The following is a 23,291-nucleotide window of genomic DNA, read 5'->3' as shown; positions in this document are numbered from 1 at the left end:
GCGTCCACTTGGAGAAATTAAAATAAAAGTAAAATCATGCAGCAATTCTCGCCCCCCCCCCGGTCTGATTCGTCGTTCCTCGTGGAGTCTCACGTGCGAGCCGTGTTATCCCATTTTGACCGTGACGTCACCGCACACACGTGTGGCGTTCTGTTTTTTTTTTTATTACCTCGCAGGATCTTTGACGTCCGCAGACGGGTGCGTATCCACGATCCGTACACACACTCGTACTCACCAGGGCAGCCGCCGGGCTCAAATGGAGAATTAATTCTTGCAACAAGTGGAATATGCGTGCTCGCTCCAATGTTGTTGCTCGTAATAATAACTTTAAAAAAAATTCAAATGACAGAGTTTGGAAAGGCGGAATTATAATTCTGATAACAGTTCAGAAATTGTAGCGAGCACGGTTTTTTATGCCCTCCATGGTCTTGGCCCATCTTATCTGGTTTCTCTCGGGGCGCCACGGTGGCTAGGAGATGTTAACTACCTCGCCTGGTATGCAGGAGGTCGTGGGTTCGTTCCCGACCCTGACTCCTGCTGCTGTATATTTGAAGTTTGCACGTTCTCCCCATGGCCGCGTGGATTATTCTCTGGGCCCTCTGGTTTTCCCTCCACATTTAGAAGCAACATCACCACACGTTTATAGAGTTTGGCTGCTGCTATGCATTTCCACGTGATAAGCCACTTTATTGACCTATCATTTGTGATAGCCAAGTAAGTAATTGGCTGTGTTAGCCAACTGCCTTTAACCCGTGGGTGATTCGTTGGCCTGCAGGTGGTGGGCACCCCGTGCTACATCTCCCCGGAGCTGTGCGAGGGTAAACCCTACAACCAGAAGAGTGACATATGGGCCCTGGGCTGCATCCTGTACGAGCTGGCGAGCCTCAAGAGGGCGTTCGAGGCCGAGGTGAGCCACCCGGCTCCCCCCCCCCCCCCCCCCCGACGTGTCCCCTCCGCGCGTTCGTTTGGTAACGAGTTCGGAAGCGAGTCATCGTTCGCCTCCCTTGTACGTGCGCGCGTGTGTACGTACGTTGAACTTCTTTCGCGCCGTACGTAGCCAACCGTGCTCATCGGAGGTTGTATCGCCGCGTAGGTTCAAGCCAACATTTTGAGCTATGCCCTCCGCCACGCGACGGAGCCGATCGAGTTGAGTTGTCGCGGACGAATGCGCCACACCGATTTGGGTTTGTGTCCGCACACCGGAGTGTGGAAAGAGCAAGCAAGCTTTGTTGACGGGCGCGGGACGTCGTTGCATCGTGGCACGGCTCGGTTTCTGGTTATCAGCCGGTGGGAAAAGCCACGCGGTGCCGTGCCGACCTCCCACGCTGGGAGCGGCTCGGACGCACGAGCGGATACAAGGTGGGGGGTACAAGGTGGGGGGGTACAAGGTGGGGGGGTACAAGGTGTGGGGGGTACAAGGTGTGGGGGGGTACAAGGTGTGGGGGGGTACAAGGTGGGGGGGTACAAGGTGTGGGGGGGTACAAGGTGTGGAGGGGTACAAGGAGTGGGGGGTACAAGGCGTGGGGGGGTACAAGGTGGGGGGGTACAAAGTGTGGGGGGTACAAGGTGGGGGGGTACAAGGTGTGGGGGGTACAAGGTGTGGGGGGTACAAGGTGTGGGGGGTACAAGGTGTGGGGGGGTACAAGGTGTGGGGGGTACAAGGTGTGGGGGGGTACAAGGTGTGGGGGGTACAAGGTGTGGGGGGTACAAGGTGTGGGGGGTACAAGGTGTGGGGGGTACAAGGTGTGGGGGGTACAAGGTGTGGGGGGTACAAGGTGTGGGGGGTACAAGGCGTGGGGGGGTACAAGGTGTGGGGGGTACAAGTTGTGGGGGGTACAAGGTGGGGGGGTACAAGGTGTGGGGGGGTACAAGGTGTGGGGGGGTACAAGGTGTGGGGGGGTACAAGGAGTGGGGGGGTACAAGGTGGGGGGGTACAAGGAGTGGGGGGGTACAAGGTGGGGGGGTACAAGGTGTGGGGGGGTACAAGGTGTGGGGGGTACAAGGTGGGGGGGTACAAGGTGGGGGGGTACAAGGAGTGGGGGGGTACAAGGTGGGGGGGTACAAGGTGTGGGGGGTACAAGGTGTGGGGGGTACACGGAGTGGGGGGGTCAGAGTCGTCCGGCGCTTACGTGGCCGGCGGGGGCGCCGCTCTGCCGGCAGAATCTGCCGGCGCTGGTGCTGAAGATCATGAGTGGCAACTTCGCCCCCGTCTCGGACCGCTACAGCGGGGAGCTGCGCCAGCTGGTGGTCAGCCTGCTCAACCTGGACCCCAGCAAGAGGCCGCAGCTGAGCGAGGTGCTGTCTCACCCCGTGTGCATGAGCGCCATGATCCGCCTCTACATGGACATCGGCCGGGTGCCCGCCAGGTTTGTGTCCGGCGAGCCCGAGCTCGATCCACCGTGGCTAGGAGATGTTGACTACCTCGCCTGATTGACAGGAGGTCGTGGGTTCCATCCCTACCCTGACGCCTGCTGCTGTATATTTGGAGTTTGCGTCTCTCTCTCTTTCATTATCATCACGGTGCCTAGGAGATGTTGACTACCTCGCCTGATAGACAGGAGGTCGTGGGTTCGATCCCGACCCTGACGCCTGCTGCTGCTGCTGCTGTATATTTGGAGTTTGCGTGACTCTCTCTCTCCCCGTGGTCGCGTGGATTTTTCTCCGGGTCCTCCGGCTTTTACCCTCCACATTTCGAATCAACATCACCGCGCGTTTGGAGTATTTGGCTGCTAGAAATGTCTACTTGACGATAAGCCACTTTGTTGAGCTATCATTTGTGATATCCAGGAGGCTTCTGAGAAAGAAGATCTGTACAGCAGGCGTGTTCGTTAACATCTCCCAGCCACCGTGGCGCCCTCCACCACGTTCAGTCATCTCCCCCTCCTCGCCTCCCCGTTCACTCCCATCCAGCTCCTATGTTAAGGAATAGGATTTGTCGTCGTCATCGTCACCATCATTAGCCATGATCAATCCACTGCTGGACGAAGGCTCCCCAAGCGGGTTTCCTGTGCACGGGAGCCGTCGTCACCACGGGATTGCTCCTCCCTCTCCGTTGGTTTTGGCCACGGGTTTTTTTGTATTTGTAAAAAAAAAAAGTTTTTATTTAAATCGTACTGGCGATGTCGATTGCAGGATGGAAAAGCCGATGATGCTGCTGTCGCTGGACGCACAGGGCAGGGCGAGGCAAGTGTGTCGCCCCCGCTTCCCGCGTGAGTATCTTCACGCTCGCCCATCGTTCAACCGCACTCCCTTCGCCCCCTCTGTGCGGGAGCCGATTGGCTCAAGATTATTGCAAGGCCCTGGGATGAATGTTGCGTTGTGGCTTGGCTCTCCAGCACACGACCGGCTAGTGCCGCACTCGTGACGAATTGGCACGTTCTGCGTACGTGACAACCCTTACCGGTTGGCCGTGTCGGGCGGTGGCGGGTTGAACGACACAACGTTTATATTTTTACGCGTCGTGAGTAACGTCGTGAGCAACCCGGACTGGTCTGGGTGCGAGCAACCAATCAAATCTCCCCCTCCGTCTCCGCGTCCCGGCCGACGGCGCCAGTGTCCGGGGACGGAGCGCCGGCCGGGAGCACCGGCAGGGCAGGGGCTGCCCCCCCGCCGCTCTCCTCCGTCTACATGTGGGGCAGCGGGACGCTGGCGCCCGTCAAGCTGGCCATGCCCAACACGGAGGTGCTGCAGGTGGCGGTGGGGCGCACGCAGAGGGCCGGCGTCACGCGCAGCGGCAGGCTCATCGTCTGGGAGGTGAGCACAACGTGGAACTCACCGAAGACTTAAGCTTGCTTGAATTGTCCAGAGCACCTCCGCGTGCCTCGCCATCGCATCGTCGTCGTCGTCATCGTCGTCATCAAGGCGCTCTGCTGCAGTTGCTCCCCGTGGGTGGGGGGCTGGGGGCCCCGGTGGCAGCTGTCTCTGTGCAGAACGAGGTGTCGCAATCACAATATTTATTCACGCCCGCGCGGGACGACCCGGAAACACGGGGTCACACAGTTTCACGCCAGGCTTCTTCATCTTTGTTATGATGACGGCGATGATGATGATGATGATGGCGATGATGATGGTGATAATGGTGATGATTGTGATGATGGTAATGATGATGGGTGATGATTGTGATGATGGTGATGATGATGATGATGAAGATTGTGATGATGGTGATGATGGTGATGATGGTGATGATGATGGTGATGATTGTGATGATGGTGATGATGACGATGATGATGATTTTGGTGATTGTGACGATGCCAAAGATGGTGATGATTTTAATGATGGTGATGATTGTGATGATGGCGATGACCCCGATGACGATAACAGTGATAAGGCTGATGACGACGACGATGATCATGAGCCGAGTCTCTCCACCCTAAGAGTGGATCGCTGTGAGCACCGTGTCACTCAGCTCTTCCATCCTCCCCACTGTCTGCTACCTGCTGCACCCTGCCCGCTGCACCCTGCCCGCTGCACCCTGCCCACTCCCCATTCCCCGCTGCCCACTCCCCGCTGCCCCGCGGTCTGCGTGCGTGCAGGCCTCTCCGGGCACGGTGGGCGACGCTGCCCTCCCCGGCTCGGTTGGCAGCGTCCAGCCCCAGCTCGTGTCGCGCTTCCTGGAGGGCCAGTCCGGGGTCACCATTCAGCACGTCTCCTGCGGCGACCTCTTCACCGCATGCCTCACCGGTCCGCGTGTGTCTTCATGTGTGTCTTCATGTGTGTCTTCATGTGTGTCCCCGTGTGTTCCTGTGTGTTCGTGTGTGTTCGTGAGTGTTGGTGTGTGTTGGTGAGTTGGTGTGTGTTCGTGTGTGTGTTGTGTGTGTGCCTGTGTGTGTGTTCGTGTGTGTGCACTCGTGTGTGTTCGTGTGTGTGTTCGTGTGTGTGTTCGTGTGTGTGTTCGTGTGTGTGTCCGTGTGTGTGTCCGTGTGTGTTCCTGTGTGTTCCTGTGTGTTCCTGTGTGATCGTGTGTGTTCGTGTGTGTCCCTGTGTGTCCCTGTGTGTGCGCTCGTGTGTTCGTGTGTGTGCTCGTGTGTGCTCATGTGTGTGCGCTCGTGTGTGTTCGTGTGTGTTCGTGTGTGCGCTCGTGTGTGTTCATGTGTGTGCGCTCGTGTGTGTTCGTGTGTGTGCTCGTGTGTGTCGTGTGTGCTCGTGTGTGTGTTCGTGTGTCAGTGTGTGTGTTCGTGTGTGTCAATGTGTGCGTGGGGAGCGGTAGCATAGCGGTTAGAGCTGCACTGCACTACGGACCCGGCGACCCGAGTTCGATTCCTGCTCACGGCGACCACCGGTGACGATTATCTGAACTGGTCCTAGGCCTCCCCTAGGTCGACTTAGCCTCAAATGAGTACCTGGTGCGGTGTGTAGTAAACATCGCCACTGGGGAGACAAGGGCGGCCGGGCGTGGTGCTGGCCACCCACCCCCTCGTGTGCCACAGTGCCGGCCTTCATAGGCAGTGATGCTGGTTGTTGTTGTTGTCGTCGTTGTTGTTGTCTCCTGCCCTTGCGAGCTTTTGCATCTTGTCACCGTGCGAACCCGGGCCTTTTGTGTCGTTCTTTCCAGACAGGGGGATCCTCATGACTTACGGCAGCGGCAGCAGCGGCTGCCTTGGCCACGGCAGCTACAGCGACGTCGCACAGGTACCGTGGGGCATCGAGGGATTATGATGATGATGACGATGGGATAATGGGTTGAGAGAAATGGGATGGGATGATGGGATTTGTTACGGCGATGGGATGAGATCGGAAGGATGACGTCAGTGGACGAGATGATGGGATGACAATGAGTGGCTAGTCCAGGACGCCCGGTGTGTTGGAGAGTAAACCCACTACAACATTTACAATTCGAGTACCGTGACGTTTCGCTGATAATTACCACCAGCATCATCGGGCTGTGTCACCATGCTTGGTTGACGTGACAAACCTTACTCATTGGCCGTGGCGGGTGATGGCGGGTGGTGGCGGGTGTAACGACACCACGTTCATATTTACGCGACCTAACCCAAAAAATAAACCTCTGTTACGGTGTTTTTGTGCACTCTTATGGGACCACTCCTATTGGGTCCGGCCCATGACAAGTGCGTGCCGACGGCACGGAGTTCGCCCACCTGGAATAACAGCGCCGTTTCACGTCTGTTGCAAGAACTGGCTCAGGCTCGGGGATGGATCCTGAACATTTGCCGGGAACCAGTTCCTGGTCTTCGGGCCGACGTTTGGCGGATCGCCCAAATGTTGTGAACTCCCTTCCCATGGGTGTCGAGGTGTCGAGAACCGTGGCTCGTCAGAAGGCGGCTCAGCAAATGTGGGCTCCACCTCTTCCGTCTGTGCGGGTGTGCGTTGAACTTCTTTCGCACCGTACTTACCCCACCGTGGCTAATTGGAGGTGCGGGGGAAAGGCAACAAACTAAACACAAAAAAGCAGTTCTAAAGAAATTAGTTTGTTGACCTAGATGATGATGATTTAAAAGCGCGTAGTGCCCAGTGCGCTTACTAATGTCGGAAGGAAGAGCGTTCCAGACGTCCGCAGAAGAAGCGCGTCTGAAAGCGCCGCGCGCGATGCGACGACCACCGACGTCTTTGTTCCATGGCCAGCCAGAAGCCGCCGCCGCCTCTGCGAGGATGAGCATAGTTGGCGTGCTGATGGTGGTTTATGCTCCTTGATTAGATCGGTGAGGTGTTGTGGTTAATTTGTGGCGAGCGCTTGGTGTGTAATGGGTGCCAACTTACAACGACGCTTTCGTTCGGCAACCGGAAGCCAATGGAGCTGAGCGAGCGCTGTGCGGACGCGTGTGATCGTGTTGCCCCCCTCGCTCCCATGTGTATAATGAACACTCGCTCATTGACCAGTGACACCTTCATATGTAGGGGATGGCAGAGCTCTGGTGTGAGGGGGGGGGACTTGACACCGGCTCCACACCGCATGGCTGTGGTTTCTCCTCCCGGCGCCTCTCAACGAGAGAGGGGGGGGGGGTGGGGCAGCGGTAGTGAGGGCTCCGATGAGGAGGTAGAAGGATTATGAGGAGATAGAGGAGGAGGAGGCGTTGAGCACCCCCTCGTCCTCCAAGTCCGACGACGATGACTGACGAGGAGACTGGAGCCAACTTCATCATCGCCATTGCCGCTCCATCGCCGCGTCATCGCCGCCGTAGCGTACATCAGCGCTCGCATCACTACGTCACGGTGCGATAGAAGCTCTGCACACACACACACGTGATGTGGGGTGCGAGCGAATGCTCTTGTTATTACTCTTTGTGTCGTTGGCAGCCCAAGATTGTGGAAGCGCTGCTGGGCTACGAGATTACCCAGATGTCCTGCGGGATGTCGCACGTCCTGGCGGTGAGCAATGAGCAAGAGGTGTTTGCCTGGGGCAGAGGAGACAACGGTAAGACTTCCAACCTCCCACGAAAACTGAACTCGTAAACTGGTTTTCTTTCAGCTTTACCAGGTAAGGCCCCCCCACTGAGCTATGTAGCTGTTTTTTCAGAAGCTGACCTAGCTATCACAACTTCATCATCGCCACAAATGTGATAGCTCAACAAAGTGGATTATCATTATGACGCGGCAATGTATATCAGCCCAAATACTCAATAACCCCCACTATTACCACCACCCCTCTCGGCGTTGGCGAGGCGCTCATCCAGCAGTGGAACGACAAATGGGGGTCTCGTTTTTTTTCCCGGCTTTTATTATTCGCTCGTCTCACTTCCTGCGTCGTCCACCGATGGCATCATCGCTCTTCAACTTTGAACAATTTTGTTATTTAGCGAACGCTATTTCACGCGACTTCCCACAGCCAAAACACCGCATGCATTAACGACGTAGATATAGCCAAGTAAAGATGTTGTTCCTCGGGTGGATGTCAGCCCCCGCATTGCCACAGAGCCGCTTTGCATCCCCTCCTCCGGCACGTGCACGGCGACCAGTCCGCCCGGCACGCCGCGCCGCACAGCTCCCCACTCTTCAACGGAACCACGGGGGCCGAGGCCTATACGTTGGGTTTTCTCGTGCGCACGGTGGGCGCGTGCAATTCCTCGTCGGTGCCGCCCTCCGCACGCGTTGCCGTCGTCCGTTACGCGTGGCACCTTCCCACGGGGGCAGGGACGGCTCGTGCGCTCCCCCGTCGCCTGATTACCCCGTCCTCTACCCACAATACCTCTTGTGTTTGTTTTTGTCACTTCCTCTGCACCCCGATGGGTGCCACTGATGGGAAGGAATGGAGGCGATCGCTGCTCACTTTTGGCAGAAAAATTGCCACAATGTCATGAACTCCCTTTGCTTTGAAGCCAATCTGAGGCAGCTCTGTAGTGTCCGCTTCCGTGGGCCGTTCCCTCCGCGCACGACGGATTGCGTTGCCGCACGAGACATGCGAAGAAGCGATTCTTTGTTACGTTCCGCAGTGCTGCCGGCGTCAAAGTAGGGTGCCACGGTGGCTAGGAGATGTTAACTCCCCCACCTGGTATGCAGGAGGTCATGGGTTCGATCCCGACCCTGATGCCTGCTGCTGCTGTATATTTGGAGTTTGCGTCTCTCTCTCTCTGCCCGTGGTCGTGTTGATTTTTCTCCGGGTCCTCCGGATTTTCGCTCCCCATTTATAATCAACATCGCCACGCATTTCAAAGTATTTGGCTGCTGCTATAAATGTCCACATGACGACAAGCCACATCGTTGAGCTATCATTTGTGATAGGCCAGGTTACTTCTGCCAAAGACGCTATATAGTTCAGTGGGCCTGGTACAATAAAAAAGTCAGTTGTAGTTCAATATGAATGCTTATTTATAATAAACAAACCCACACATGTCACGAAACTTTCCGTAACGACACCGGCACGCGGACTCAGCCCCGTGTGCATCTCTCGGCGTCTTCGTGCGTCTCTCTGTCTCTCTGTGAGTCTCTCTGTCTCTCTGTGCATCTCTCTGTCTCTCTGTGTGTCTCTCTGTCTCTCTGTGCGGCTCTCTGTCTGTGTGTATCTGTGTGTCTCTCTGTCTCTCTGTGTGTCTCTCTGTCTCTCTGTGCATCTCTCTGTCTCTCTGTGTGTCTCTCTGTCTCTCTGTGCGGCTCTCTGTCTGTGTGTATCTGTGTGTCTCTCTGTCTCTCTGTGTGTCTCTCTGTCTCTCTGTGTGTCTCCCTGTGTCTCTCTGTCTCTCTGTGTCTCTTTGTCTCTCTGTGTGTCTCTCTGTCTCTCTGTGTCTCTCTGTGTCTGTCTGTCTCTCTGTGCGTCTCTCTGTCCCTCCGTGCGCATCTTTCCATGCGTCTGCGCGTGTCTCTCCAATCCCCCAGGGCGCCTCGGGTTGGGCAATCAGGAGCTCCACCTGTGCCCGCAGCCGGTGGCCGTCCCTCCGCCCTACGAGCCGTGCACCGCGCACTGCGGCATCGACTGCTCCATGATCCTCACCTTCAGTGGCAAGCTCCTGGCCTGCGGCAGCAACCGGTACGAGCTGGGTTCAAAGTCTCATTTCTCTACCACTGCTCCTCTGTGGTTTGTTTATCGTCCTTCCCCCGCACCTCCGATTAGCGCGATTGGCTACGTACGGTGCGAAAGAAGTTCAACGGGCGAAACTAAAACTATTAAACCAAACAATTTTTTTATTTTACCAGGTAAGGCCCACTGAGCGATGTAGCTCTTCGTCAGAAGTGACCTGGCCACAAATGATAGCGCAACAAAATGGCTTAATACGATGTGGAAATGTATGGAGCCAAATACTCTAAACGCGTTTTTCTAAATGTGGAGGGAAAAACCGCAGGAACCGGAGAAAAATCCACGCGACCGTGGGGAGAGAAAGACGCGCAAATATACAGCAGCAGCAGGCATCAGGAATCGAACCCACGGCTCCTGCATGCCAGGCGAGGTAGTTAACATCTCCTAGCCACCACCTACATACAAAGACAAATGATCTCCCCCCCTTCCCGTCACGTGTAGCCTTAACAGACTTGGGGCAAGAGCTGTTAGCGAGCACCTATGAAGGCCGGCACTGTGGCACACGAGGGGGTGGGTGGCCAGCACCACGCCCGGCCGCCTTTGTCTCCCCAGTGGCGATGGTTTACTACACACCGCGCCCGGTACTCATTTGAGGCCGATTTGACAACTGCACCGGGACGTATGCCCACCCTGGCCCCCCGCCGCCCCCCCCCGCCCCCTCTACGTCTGCCCGACGCGAACCGCAGGTACAACAAACTGGGCCTGGATAAGATCTCGCACGACGGCGACGACGCCGCGTGCCCCGCGGAGCAGACGGAGGAGTCGCTGGTGCTCTCGCCGGTGCAGTCCAGCCCGCTGGACGGTGCCCGGGTGGTCCACGTGGCGCTGGGCACCGCTCACTCTGCCGCCGTCACAGGTGGGGCGCGAGTTGTGTTCAGATGCTTGAACAGCAAATATAAACCTTTTGCAAGGAATCAAGTTCCCGCATTAATCACACACGGTACTTGTTGTGAACGTGCAAACAAAAACATGCGCTGATAATTATACGTGGCGTTGTCTTTGAAACTGATTTGGCCGACACCAGAGACGGCCTTCGTTAGGGCATAGTCTCACCAGTGTCAGACCGGGGAACGACGCCAAAAGGCGAACATGATGTATGTCGACATTCTTTCGCACTGTACGTAGCCAACCGTGCTGATCAGATACTTAAATCTCCGTCTGCCTTGTCTTCGTCGCTCTCCTTCACCTCCGTCGTGTGCATCGTCCTCAAAATACCGAGCTGAGCAATTCTGCACGTAGCGCTCGTGCCATTGTGACGGACTCGGTCGTCAGTCGTGACGCGGTCAGTCGTGGCACGTTTGTAATCCACCAGGACGCACTCTCTCTGGTGTGTCCGTCTGTCCCGTCTCTCTTTGCCTCGTGTGTAGGGCGTCTCACTCCGCCTCCATCTCCCCCGTCTGTCTCGTCCTGTCCCTGCACCCCCCCGTCTTCCTCTCTTCGGTCACCGGCCCTGGCAAATTCTTTGCCGATCTCGCCGCGTCTCGTCGTGTAGACACGGGCACGTGCTACACGTTTGGAAGCAACCAGCACGGGCAGCTTGGCGGGGGAGCTCGCACGAGCAGCCGGGCGCCGCAGCCGGTGGACAGGCTCGGCGGGGTGAAGGTGGTGCAGGTCACGTGCGGCGACGCCTTCACCGTGGCCGTCGCCGAAGGTGACGACGACGGTGCCGCTGCTGCCGCCGCCATGTGCACGTGTGAACGTGCGCGTGTGAACGTGCGTGTGTGTGAACGCGCACGTGAACGTGCGCGTGTGAACGTGCGTGTGAACGTGCGTGTGTGGGGAGCAGTAGTGTAGCAGTAGTGTAGTGAGTGCGCTGCATTACGAACCCAGAGACACAAGTTCATTTTCCGCTCACGGCCACCAACACCGGTGACAATTATCTCAACCGGTCCTGGGCCTCTCCTAGGTTGCCATGAGGTGGTGCTGGCCACCCACCACCTCGTCTGTCGTGCCGGCCTAATATGGGGGATCTCTGTTATCTTTGTGTGTGTCTGTGCACTCCCCGCCTTCACCAACACGCACTGACCAGTGCGAAATAACCCTCACGGTGTGGGGGAGGCTCTCATCCAGCAGTTGAATGGTGAAAGGTCTGTAACCATGACCACCTTATGCTGGGGGGGTGGGGGCCTCTTTGCTCAGAGCACTTGGCTCAGACGCCCCATCATCAATATTGTCACTCCCGTGGTGATAAATTAAGTAACACTTTGTGTGGAGTCAGAGGTTGTTGTTTTTTGCACAGACTGGGCCCACCGCTGTAGGAATGGGGAATTTCCACCACCGGCAATGGAGATGAGCACTCAAGCAATGCTCCCTTGTCTCGCTGAAACATCCCCCGCTCGTGCGTGCGTGCGTCTCTCCGGTTTAGTTTCACGCAAGCCGCGCCAACGCGCGTTCACGCATGATGACTCGCGTTTGTGTCGTAAAAACCACGAGTTAACTTCGTTGCACAATGATAACCTGTGCAGATCCGTGCTCACGCGCGTGCAGCTCCAAGAGAGGTTCCCCTACGCGGTCACCTCCGTGTCCAGCCGGCACGGCAACACGCTGCTCTCCGTGCACTGTGCCTCACAGTGCCGCTGACACCGCCGCCGCTGCCGGCACGGCGTCGGCGTGACCGACGGTCCTGCGTCAACGCCCAAATTCCTCGCGGCGGCGGCGGCGGCGGCGGCGGTGCCGGTGGCTTGCCCAAGCTCCACTCACAATGTTGAACATTGTGATGCCTCTGGATCGACCATCCACCCATTGTTGATGTTACTGGGTGATTTTAATAATTTTGACCTTTGTTCTTAACTGCCAAACTGCTTGCCTCAATGTCACTAACATTACCAAGTTTGGTTATACCTAGAACTCCTCCTGGAAGGCCTCTCCATTGATGTTTGAGGGTTGTTTGACCATACCTCCCCACACTGGTCAATGTGGGTTAGTGAAGCGTGGGGCAGGACCACGTGGTGAGATATCCCTCGCCACGGATATCAGCCTGCGGCCAGGAATCGAACTCCGCTCACCGAACTCAGCGTGCCGACCGCTGCACCGCCGCTCCTCCCCAGGTTGGGCTAGGATGATCAAATGTGTGCTGGGATATATGTCGCGGGATGTGATACAAAATCACGAACAGTTCACTGTGCCACTGAACAAAACGTTCCGATTTTTTATTGTCAATACATTTGTATTTATATTTACGTGCGTGGGGCATTACTTACATACTACACGGGTGGCACATTGGTTTACCCCTCCCCCCCACACAACCCCCCCTCCTACTGCTTCCCCACACAGCCCCCCCCCTCCTGCTCCCCCACACAGCCCCCCCTCCTCCTACTCCCTATAGCCCCCCACATTTCTCCCCACGGGAACAGATGCCCCAAATTGAATCGTTTTTTCTCATGTCGCGCGAATCCCCCTTCTTGACGTCGTCACTGCGCCTTCTGGTGGCACTGGTGCCACTGTGCCCGCCACTCGTCGGCCTGCAGGAGGCTTGCCGAGATGGCCCAGCCGGCGCTCCGCAGCCCGGCGAGCACCTCCGGGAAGAGGCGCGTCGCGAAATCTTGAGACGCCGACATGCAGGGGTCGCCGGCGGTTATTTCTGCGCAAACGAAACGAGAGCCAAAGTAAACATCGAGATTCTTAAGGTTGAAATTTAGCAACCGCCCGATGGGTTAGGTAAAAAAAACTGGTTGCCAATTTTTTCACGTATCATCATCATCAAGAACCATGGGGCAGATAGCCCCGCGGGTGTCCACTGCACGTTTCGTCATTTGTTCCCATTTTCCTCTCTGTCATGTAGTCCTAGTATGGTCAAGCAGGGCCACACCTATCTGGCACCAATCTCTTATTTTGTGGTCATGAGATTCGCTCTGTTAGGTCTTCCTCTCTTTCCGGTTCCTTCCATTCTTCCCGAACAACACCATTTTTTATTACTTCTCTTTTTGCCATACCTCTCAGGTTCATTGCCATTTACCCAGAGAATCCCTCTCACCGAGCGAGTCTTCGGAATTTCGGGACTTACTGCCAAGTATGGAAATTTAAATGGCAATTTTTTTTATTGGCAACCTTCTGATTGCGAGCGGCACGCTGGAGCTCGGAGACAACGCCACTGACACGAGGCCCCAAGGAGCCTGCGTCTCTCCCCGCGGTCACTGCGCGTGGATTTATCTCCGGGTCCCTCCGGTTTTCCCCTCCACATTTAGAATCAACGTCACCACGCATTTAGAGTAGTTGGCTGCGAGAAATCTCCACATGATGATCATGATGATAAGCCCACATATCATTTGTGGCCAGGTCACTTGTGAAAAAACAGCTAGACAGCTCAGTGGGGCCTTGCCTGGAATAAAGTGCCCCCACTGTCACGTGCTATGCATAAGGGCCGCTACGACTCGCCTCTCTGCAGCTGCAGGAAGCCGTCCCGGTGCTCCGCGGCCACCTCCACGGTGGCCCCGCGCGGCAGAGCGAGGCTCAACAGCTGTGCGTGGAAGCAGGCCCCGACGATGTCGCTCGCGCCGGACGAGTAGTGCAGGACGATCGAGACCGCTCCTGTACGACGCCCGCCCGAGAATCAGAGGCAGCCTCCACCCGTCTTGGCGAAGGTCGGGGCAAGGTGCCGTCTGTCGAGCGGCACCCGCCAAGGTCATCGACGGGGACGCGTGCGGCGGGAGGCCGCCCTGCCACGGGCCCCTGTTCTGGGTTAAGGGCTCCACGTCGAAACTCGCGAGGACCGTTTCCACCACGCCGCTCAGCGCGGGCTCACGAAGGTGCGGTGGTGGGTGGGGGTTCAGGTGTTGTACCGCGCGTACGTTGGAACTTCTTTCACACCGCATGTAGCCGACCGTGCTAATCGGAGGTGCGGGGGCAAGGACGACAAACTGAACACTGCAACACTCTAACAAGGTCAACGCTAATTAAAATTGCGAAGCGGTGAGAACGTTGACACGTGCTCCGTTCCTGGACACCGCTGAATCGACGGTCGGCACGGAGAACCGAGGTCTCCCTGGGCCGCCCCGTCCCGTGGGCTCCGGTGCAGTTACACCGCCTGCACACTCGACAGCCAAGCCACTGAGTTGCCTGTGGCACGGTCTGGCACGCAGCCGAACAAAGTCCCGGTCCCATGCAACCTGCCGCACTCACCGCGCGCTTTGTTTAGTCGGAGGAGGTACTTCCTGTTGCTTGCATCCTTCGGTAGTTCACTTGCCCTGCAACGCAACAAACGTAGTTCATTAGCCCTGCAACACAACAAACGTAGTTCATTAGCCCTGCAACGCAACAAACGTAGTTCATTAGCCCTGCAACGCAACAAACGTAGTTCACTTGCCCTGCAATGCAACAAACGTAGTTCATTAGCCCTGCAACGCCACAAAGGCCACACTGGCAAAGCGGACCGAACATGGAAACGGTCTCCAGCCAAGCGGAAACTGGGCTTTGTAAATGTTGGAAAGGGCCACGGTCAAGTCAAGTGTGGGAGCACACGCCCGGACGGCAGCATCCACTCTGGGTCGCTCAACCCCCAGGGGTCCCTTCCGGCAAAGCCCCCATAGCAAGCCCCCTTCCCCAGGGGTCCCTTCTGGCAAAGCCCCTCAAGCAAGCCCCCTTCCCCAGGGGTCCCTTCTGGCAAAGCCCCTCAAGCAAGCCCCCTTCCCCAGGGGTCCCTTCCGGCAAAGCTCCTCAAGCAAGCCCCCTTCCTATCCCCGAGTCTCGATCTGATGCAGCCTCGCGAGACCATGAGGCCATCCTCCTCGGCCTCTCCTCCAGCCCACGAGTTTCTCGAGCGCAGAGAATCCGGTGGGCAAGGGGTCAACGCGAAGGGGCAACTTCAACGCGAAGGGGCAGCGTCAATACAGAGGGGCAGCTTCAACACGGGGGGCAGCTTCAACACGGGGGGCAGCTTCAACACGGGGGGCAGCTTCAACTGGGAGGGGCAAGCGAGGAGCCACGTGCTCAAGGTGTGGAGAAGCCTCACGTGGTGATGACGTCGGCGAAGGGAACGCCAACGTTGACCGTGAGGGATTTGCCGAAGGCTGTGGGAATCACAAAGCAGGCGGTTGCCGTCCGAGCGTCTCGCGTGTGGCATCCCTCAAACATTCCATTTCGTCTCTTTCACCGTTTTATTGCACTTACGCTGCCGGTGTCGTGTACGTTTGTATGTGTAGAGGAGTAAAATGGGGACGTGACGTCATGTGTGCCGTCCAGTGCGATGACGTCACGGAACGTGGCATCATGCACGCTGGGGGGCTCGATGACGTCATGTCTCATCTAGTATTTAAGGGGGACCCCGTGACAAAAGCGGGGTCACTGTGGGAACGGGTAGAGTGAGAAGGGTGGAGAGGGAACCAGGGGTAGAGAGGGATCGACGAGAGTCAGGAGTGAAGCCGCTGGTAGCCGTAGGAGGTGCTGCTCTTCCCGGTCGGTGGGGTTGGCTAGTGCCCCCATCCGACTCGAGGGAGAGAGACCGGAGCTAGCCGGGCTGGACCAGGACTTAGTGTAGGACCCCTAACCCCTGGGAAGTTGTCCCACCCTTTGTGCTATTGTAATACACTTAATAAACCTTTGGCGAAAGCCCTTACCTTCAAGCCGTCTCCGAGTCGTCGCCGGGAACTCCTCAACACATGTATTACATTACGTGACTTCCGCACAGCTGTGATCGACGTAGCACTCAGAAATCTCTCCGGATTCGGTGTGCAGTGAAAGCGGTGGCCACCCTCTCCACACACCTGTTCACGCTCACACCTGTTCACACAGACAGCCGCTCACCTGTCCTCCTCTGCCTGCCAGGTATAAGGACCGGTCGCTGTGTTCCTTACAGCCCGGGCATACGCACCTGTGAGATCTCAGCCTGGTGCCCTGTGGAGAAGGCCACGGCCCCACGGTGAGGGGCACCTCACACACACACACCTGCGTGAACACCTGTATGAGCACCTGTATGGAGAGCTGCATGAACACCTTTACACACAGCAAGGATCCCCCGTTAGTAGCGAGTCGCAGCACCTGTGAAGGCCGCCGGCACAACACACGAGCGGGGTGGTGGGCAGTAACCACGCCCGGTTTGTCTCTCTCCCCGGGTTGGTGATGTTTACACTCCGCACCGGGTATACATTTAAGGCTGAGTAGACCTAGGGGAAGGCCCAGGATGGGTTGAGACGCCCGTCACCTGGCGTTGGCTGCGAGAGAGAACTGAACTCGGGGGGGGGGTTTGGTGGTTCGGAGCGCGGCGAGAAAGCCGCCACACAAAATAACCACGCGGCTCGGCAGAGGGGTCAGGCAGGAAGCTTCGCTGCTGCCAGCGGGATTACAGAGAGGATCCCTCGTGGGTTTTCACTGCCGTTCGCTTCGGGGACACAGTGAGGCGTAAGCGTAGATTGAGGAAAGTATTTAACGGGGTCGGCTGGTTAAACTAAACTTTTTACGTGGTCTAACCCAAAAAAAACGCATTATGGATTAAACTAAATTATCAACAATTTTTTTCAGAAGCGACCTGGCCACCCACAAATGATAGCTCAACGAAGTGTCGTCTCGTGTGGAGGAGATGCGTAGCCCCAGCGAGGAGGTTCTGTGAACTCGTGTGTGGTTACGAGCAAGCGTCGTCCCCGCTCTCTCCGCGTCTGTCCAGGAGGCCGGTGCTCGCCGGGGCTGAGAATTTCACAGTCTTCATCAAGAACACAATCAGGTTCCCCAAGTTTGACTTCAGCAAGTGAGACATTCGACACACGCATATATACACGCACGTATATATGCACAAAGACAAAGCTGCCCCAAATAGCCTTAACAGACTGTAGGGGCAAGTGCTGTTAGCGAGTCGCACCTGTGAAGGCCGGAACGGCGCACGAGGGGGTGAGTGGCCAGCACCACGCCCGACCGCCTTTGTCTCCCCAGTGGCGATGTTTACACACCGCACCAGGTATTCACCTGGGGCTGAGTCGTCCTACGTGTGATTGTACGTGCGGTCACTGCATTGCACGCTTTCAGATACGCTTCTGCGGCTATCTGGAACGCTCTTCACTCCCCTACCAGGAAGGCACTGGAGCGGTGCACTTTTAAATCATCATCGAGATTGACAAACTCATTTATTTAGAACTGATTTGTGTTCAATTTTGATTTAAAGCTTTCGTGACTGCAGTAATTCATATTCTTAGTTATTTCGGTAAAGTCACGTTGAAGGGAAACAACAAAATAATACTATATATAATTATTTTTATATTGCTATATATTTTATTATTTTGTTGCTTCCCTTCAACGTGACTTTACCGAAAGAACTAAGAATATGATTTGTGTTCAGTTTGTTGTCCTTCCCCCGCAACTCCCGATTAGCACAGTTGGCTACGTACAGTGCGAAGGAAGTTTAACACACACACATATACACATACATGCACATATACATACATACATGGTTTTTTTTGTTTTTTTCAGTTTATTTATTTTGGTATAGCCCTGTGAGCCATTCGGCTATTGAATCGGGTGCAACCACAACAAAAAAAAACCTAAAACACGAACAAGAAAACATCTTAAAGTGACCATGTGACTGTGCAAACAGAAAATCCATGACAAAAACGGCAAAATATTCCTGAAAAAAAGCACCGTACACCAACGCTGTGCAAAAAAAATCCCAGTGGGATGCAAGTCAAACAACAGCCACAATAAAACTTAGATTAAGGCCATCAGTCTAACTCCGTACTACAACAAAACAAACATGTCCAACCCAAAAAAACGTTTTCGAAAATCACCAAAAAATAAAGCCATAATTGCAACGTAACAGTGATCATAGGGACTGTGACCGAATTTTTACAATAAACTACGTAAATAACATGTAACACCAAATCCTAGAGCCATAGCTGGCTGCATGAGTTACTCCACAACAACAGAAGCATCAGTCGGAGTATCAAATTTTGCAATGCACCTTTAAGATCAGCACGCTAAATCAAAATACAGATAATACTTTGCAGCGTCATCCGGAGCGAAACATTTTATTTTATTTTACGCCAATGAATAGCAGTGGCAGCAAGGGGTGTACAACTCCTCTAGAGCAGTTTTGAGAGAAGATCTCATTGGTAGCGATTCAAGTTGCAGTTTTTGTACGCCAATAGGGAATGTGAAGCTGGTAAATGAGCGAAGACCTGAGGTCAAATTTGTTCTTTGAAACAGAGAGGAGATCCAGTAGGTAGTCTGCGGATTTTTTTGTAAGTACATCGTGAATAAATAAGATCTGGTGCACAAGCCGTCGAACATTACGAGATGTTAAGTTTGACCCAATGTAGAAATCATAGTGGTGAGTCCTATATGGGCAGTTCAATGTAAATCTTAAGGCCGAGTGATAGATGGAATCAAGCTTCTTCAGTACAGTACTTGAGGCTGATTTATACACGATGTCACAGTAGTCAAGTAGAGGCAGTATGGTAGCTTTTATCAATTCCAAACGGAACATTGGGGGGAAGCAGTGCTTGTGTCGATACAGAAAACCAATTTTTATTTTTGTCTTTTTACCAATATAGTCAATGTGATCTTCAAAATTCAGTAGTAGAATGCAAGCGATGGTAAGCGAGCACCTATTAAGGCCTCCATCACACACACACAGACCTACATCGCACACACCTACATCACACACACACACCTCCATCACACACACCTACATCACACACACCTACATCACACACACCTGTACTGCACATACACACCCACCTGCATTTTGCACACACACACCTCCATCAGACACACAAACACCTTTACTGCACACACACACACTGCACACACACCTGTACTGCACGCACACACACCTGTACTGCACGCACACACACCTGTACTCCATGCACGCACACACACCTGTACTCCACACGCACACACACACACCTGTACTGCACGCACACACACACACCTGTACTGCACGCACACACACACCTGTACTGCACACACACACACACACCTGTACTGCACACACACACACCTGTACTCCACACGCACACACCTGTACTGCACACACACACCTGTACTGCACACACACACACCTGTACTGCACACACACACACACCTGTACTGCACACACACACACACCTGTACTACACACACACACCTGTACTGCACACACACCTGTACTGCACACACACACACCTGTACTGCACACACACACCTGTACTGCACACACACACACCTGTACTACACACACACCTGTACTGCACACACACACCTGTACTGCACACACACACACTGCACACACACACACACACCTGTACTGCACACACACACACACCTGTACTATACACACACACACACCTGTACTACACACACACACACACCTGTACTGCACGGCACAGTGGTGCGGTACAGCAACTGCTCCGTCACTGTCACTGCCACCTCCACGTGACTCGAGGGAGCGCCAGAGGAGCCTCTTGTCTGGTGATATATAACAAAGGCAAAGATCCCCCGTGTAGCCTTCACGGACTGTTGGGGGCAAGTGCTGCTAGCGACGGCCGGCACGGCACCCTCGATGAGGCGTGGCCAGCACCACGCCCGGCCGCCTTTGTCTCCCCCAGTGTTAATGGTTACACTCCGCACCAGGCACTCACGGTACACCCTCACCCTGCCCTCGTCTCCGTGTGCCCCCGTGTCCACCCGTGTCCACCCGTGTGTCCGGCGTGCCAGGCGTAACGTGCTGGAGCGCGCCGAGGCGGACTACCTGAAGCGCTGCCGCTACAGCGCCACGGCCGCCCCCTACTGCCCGATCTTCCGCCTGGGCCAGCTGGTGCGCGCAGCCGGGGAGGACTTCCACAGCCTCGCCGTGGAGGTGGCGCCCTGCCTGGCAACACGCCGCGGACATGACTCACTACGTGTACACGGCGTGTACACCACGTACACACAGGGTGCATACTCCACCCCCTCCACTCCCAATGAGTGATGGGGCAGTTGTGGAGAGAATGGAGAGGTTTCTGTACCTGGGCAGTGTGCTTATGACCAGCTCCAGTTTGGCAGTCGATGTCTCACTTCGAATCAGTCCAGCGGCGTTATCTTTTCACTCAGCAGCTACAACACATTCCTGCGGAGGGAGCTGGTAGGAACGTTGGGTTGCTCGGTCAATGGCCAGGGTCAACGGCGGCACCACGTGGTGTATTCCGCAAATATGCCCGACTGTGAGGGCGGGCACAAGCCGGCGTGAGTAGGTTAAACGTTGAGTTTTATAAGGGCACCACGGGGTGACCAGCCCCTCCCCAACCAGCCCCACCCCTACCACCACCCACCCACCCAGCCCCTCCCCACCCTCCACTCCCCACTCAGCCCCTCCCTCCCCACCCAGCCCCTCCCCACCCTCCCCTCTCTACCCAGCCCCACACCTCCCATTTTTGTATGCACGACGGACGGACGGACGGACACAATAATCCCCTGTGGGCTGGTGTAACCAGGAGGTTCCTACCAGTATAATGCTGCTGTGTGGAAGCTGCCTGGCTTGTTGCTCCGCAAGAATCTTTGGATCTTCGTGCCCACAGTGATATCCTTCCTTCTCTATGCTTACAAAACATGGAGCCCTGTAAAGAAACATCTTGGCTGGTTTGAAACATTCAGGCAAGCCTGTCCACGATCAATCCTGGGTTTAACCAGGCTGGATTGTGTGATGAGCTCACAGATCCTTTACTGATCTGGACAAAGTCCCATTGGTGAGATCCTCCATTGGCTGGGTCATGTAGCCCACATGCCAAACCACAGCATGCCCAAACAGCTTTTGTTCGGCCGGATAGAGAGGGCTAAACGAGCGTGGCATGGACTAGAGAAGAGATGGCATTATGTGGTAACAGAGGATATGGAGCTGAGTGGACTTGAAACTTGAATTTGGAGTGGAGTTGCCAATGACTGGTACGAGCAGTGTCAAGATCGGCCTTTATGGAGACTTGTGAAGGACGCTGCTACTGGGCAGTTGGAGGCAGTCGCCCTCCAACACCACCGGAGGGCGGAGGAGCGACGCTCACAAAAACAAGTGTAACGTCGGGTGGCTAAAACACAGTGAGTTGGCACAGTGGGGGGCACAGCTGGTGCATCAACCAGTCGTCTCGGTCAGTCAAAACATGTCACCTGCTGGGTCTGTCCCGTGACCTCCCGTCAGCGAGCCTTCGACACTTCACGTGGCCACAAAGTGCACCTGGCCTGGCACAGGCGCCGTGGTGGCGTCACCTTCACTTAGTGGCGTATGGCGGGTATTGGTAATGCTGTGTTAATGCTGTGTGTGTGTAATGCTGTGTAATGCTGTGTGTCTGTGTAATGCTGCGTGTGTGTAATGCTGTGTGTGTGTAATGCTGCGTGTGTGTAATGCTGTGTGTGTGTAATGCTGTGTGTGTAATGCTGCGTGTACAGGGTGGCGTTATCGGGGTTCAGATCGAGTGGAGCTGTAACCTGGACCGCCCAGCGAGTGAGTGCCACCCCGTCGACTCCTTCAACCGCCTCGACGCAGCGCGACCCCACCTCAATGCCTCCTCCTCCTCCTCGGGGTACAACTTCAGGTGGGCCCCTTCACTCTCACCATCTTCCTTAACCCCTCACCGTAACATTAACCCTCACCGTAACTCTCACCATAGCATTAACCCTCACAGTAACATTAACCCTCACCGTAACATTAACCCTCACCGTAACTCTCACCGTAGCATTAACCCTCACAGTAACATTAACCCTCACCCTAACATTAACCCTCACCGTAACATTAACCCTCACCCTAACATTAACCCTCACCGTAACATTAACCCTCACCCTAACATGAACCCTCACCCTAACATTAACCCTCACCGTAACATTAACCCTCACCCTAACATTAACCCTCATCCTAACATTAATCCTCACCGTAACATTAACCCTCACCGTAACATTAACCCTCACCGTAACATTAACCCTCACCGTAGCATTAACCCTCACCGTAGCATTAACCCTCACCGTAACATTAACCCTCACCGTAACATTAACCCTCACCGTAACATTAACCCTCACCATAGCATTAACCCTCACCGTAACATTAACCCTCACCCTAACATTAACCCTCACCGTAGCATTAACCCTCACCGTAACATTAACTCTCACCGTAACATTAACCCTCACTGTAACATTAACCCTCACCGTAACATTAACCCTAACATTAACCCTCACCGTAACATTAACCCTCACCGTAACATTAACCCTCACCGTAGCATTAACTCTCACCGTAACATTAACCCTCACCGTAGCATTAACCCTCACCGTAGCATTAACCCTCACCGTAACAATAACCCTCACCATAGCATTAACCCTCACTGTAGCATTAACCCTCACCATAGCATTAACCCTCACCGTAACATTAACCCTAACATTAACCCTCACCGTAACATTAACCCTCACACTAACATTAACCCTCACCCTAACATTAACCCTCACCCTAACATTAACCCTCACCCTAACATTAACCCTCACCCTAACATTAACTCTCACCCTAACATTAACCCTCACCCTAACATTAACCCTCACCGTAACATTAACCCTCACCGTAACATTAACCCTCACCGTAGAATTAACCTCTACCGTAACATTAACCCTCACCTTAACATTAACCCTAACTGTAACATTAACCTTAACATCAATCCCGAACTGCAACATTCACCCTAACCCTACCGTTAAAAAAAACAAGAACCCCAACCAACGAACGTTACGCGCTGACCAACACCGCAACCCTTCAACCCGCACCCTTTCGGCCCATGCAGATTCGCCAAATACTACCGGTAGGCGGACGGCGGTGAGCAGCGGAAGCTCTTCAAGGTCTACGGCATCCGCTTTGACGTCCTGGTGTTCGGCAAGGTGAGCGCCACACGGGACATGCGACCTATTTTATTCACGTTTCCCTTTTATCTTA

General features: G+C 55.0%; 1 protein-coding gene across 3 annotated transcripts in view; it reads left to right on the top strand.

Moving 5' to 3' along the window:
• Positions 1–23,291, top strand: part of LOC142930387 (serine/threonine-protein kinase Nek8-like) — a 38,422-nt gene that overhangs the window by 5,877 nt on the left and 9,254 nt on the right. Inside the window, exons 4-18 of one of the 3 annotated variants that reach the window (XM_076072692.1) lie at positions 776–907; positions 2,161–2,366; positions 3,133–3,209; positions 3,554–3,753; positions 4,533–4,680; positions 5,552–5,628; positions 7,252–7,369; positions 9,265–9,463; positions 10,150–10,319; positions 10,956–11,114; positions 16,223–16,316; positions 17,058–17,138; positions 20,078–20,295; positions 21,776–21,921; positions 23,143–23,236. In XM_076072692.1, coding sequence (XP_075928807.1) covers positions 776–907; positions 2,161–2,366; positions 3,133–3,209; positions 3,554–3,753; positions 4,533–4,680; positions 5,552–5,628; positions 7,252–7,369; positions 9,265–9,463; positions 10,150–10,319; positions 10,956–11,114; positions 16,223–16,316; positions 17,058–17,138; positions 20,078–20,295; positions 21,776–21,813 — 1,917 coding nt within the window. In that variant the 3' untranslated portion in view covers positions 21,814–21,921; positions 23,143–23,236. Of the gene's footprint in view, positions 1–775; positions 908–2,160; positions 2,367–3,132; positions 3,210–3,553; positions 3,754–4,532; positions 4,681–5,551; positions 5,629–7,251; positions 7,370–9,264; positions 9,464–10,149; positions 10,320–10,955; positions 11,115–11,702; positions 12,639–16,222; positions 16,317–17,057; positions 17,139–20,077; positions 20,296–21,775; positions 21,922–23,142; positions 23,237–23,291 lie in introns of those variants that run through there. The other 2 variants (XM_076072691.1, XM_076072693.1) reach the window with 2 other exon arrangements.

This window comes from Petromyzon marinus, chromosome 38 (assembly GCF_048934315.1).
Source record: "Petromyzon marinus isolate PM22_M1 ecotype Great Lakes invasive population chromosome 38, UKy_Petmar_22M1.pri1.0, whole genome shotgun sequence".
Classification (NCBI taxonomy): domain Eukaryota; kingdom Metazoa; phylum Chordata; class Hyperoartia; order Petromyzontiformes; family Petromyzontidae; genus Petromyzon; species Petromyzon marinus.
Note: the sequence above shows the minus strand (reverse complement) of the source record. Positions and strands in the feature narration are given on the sequence as shown.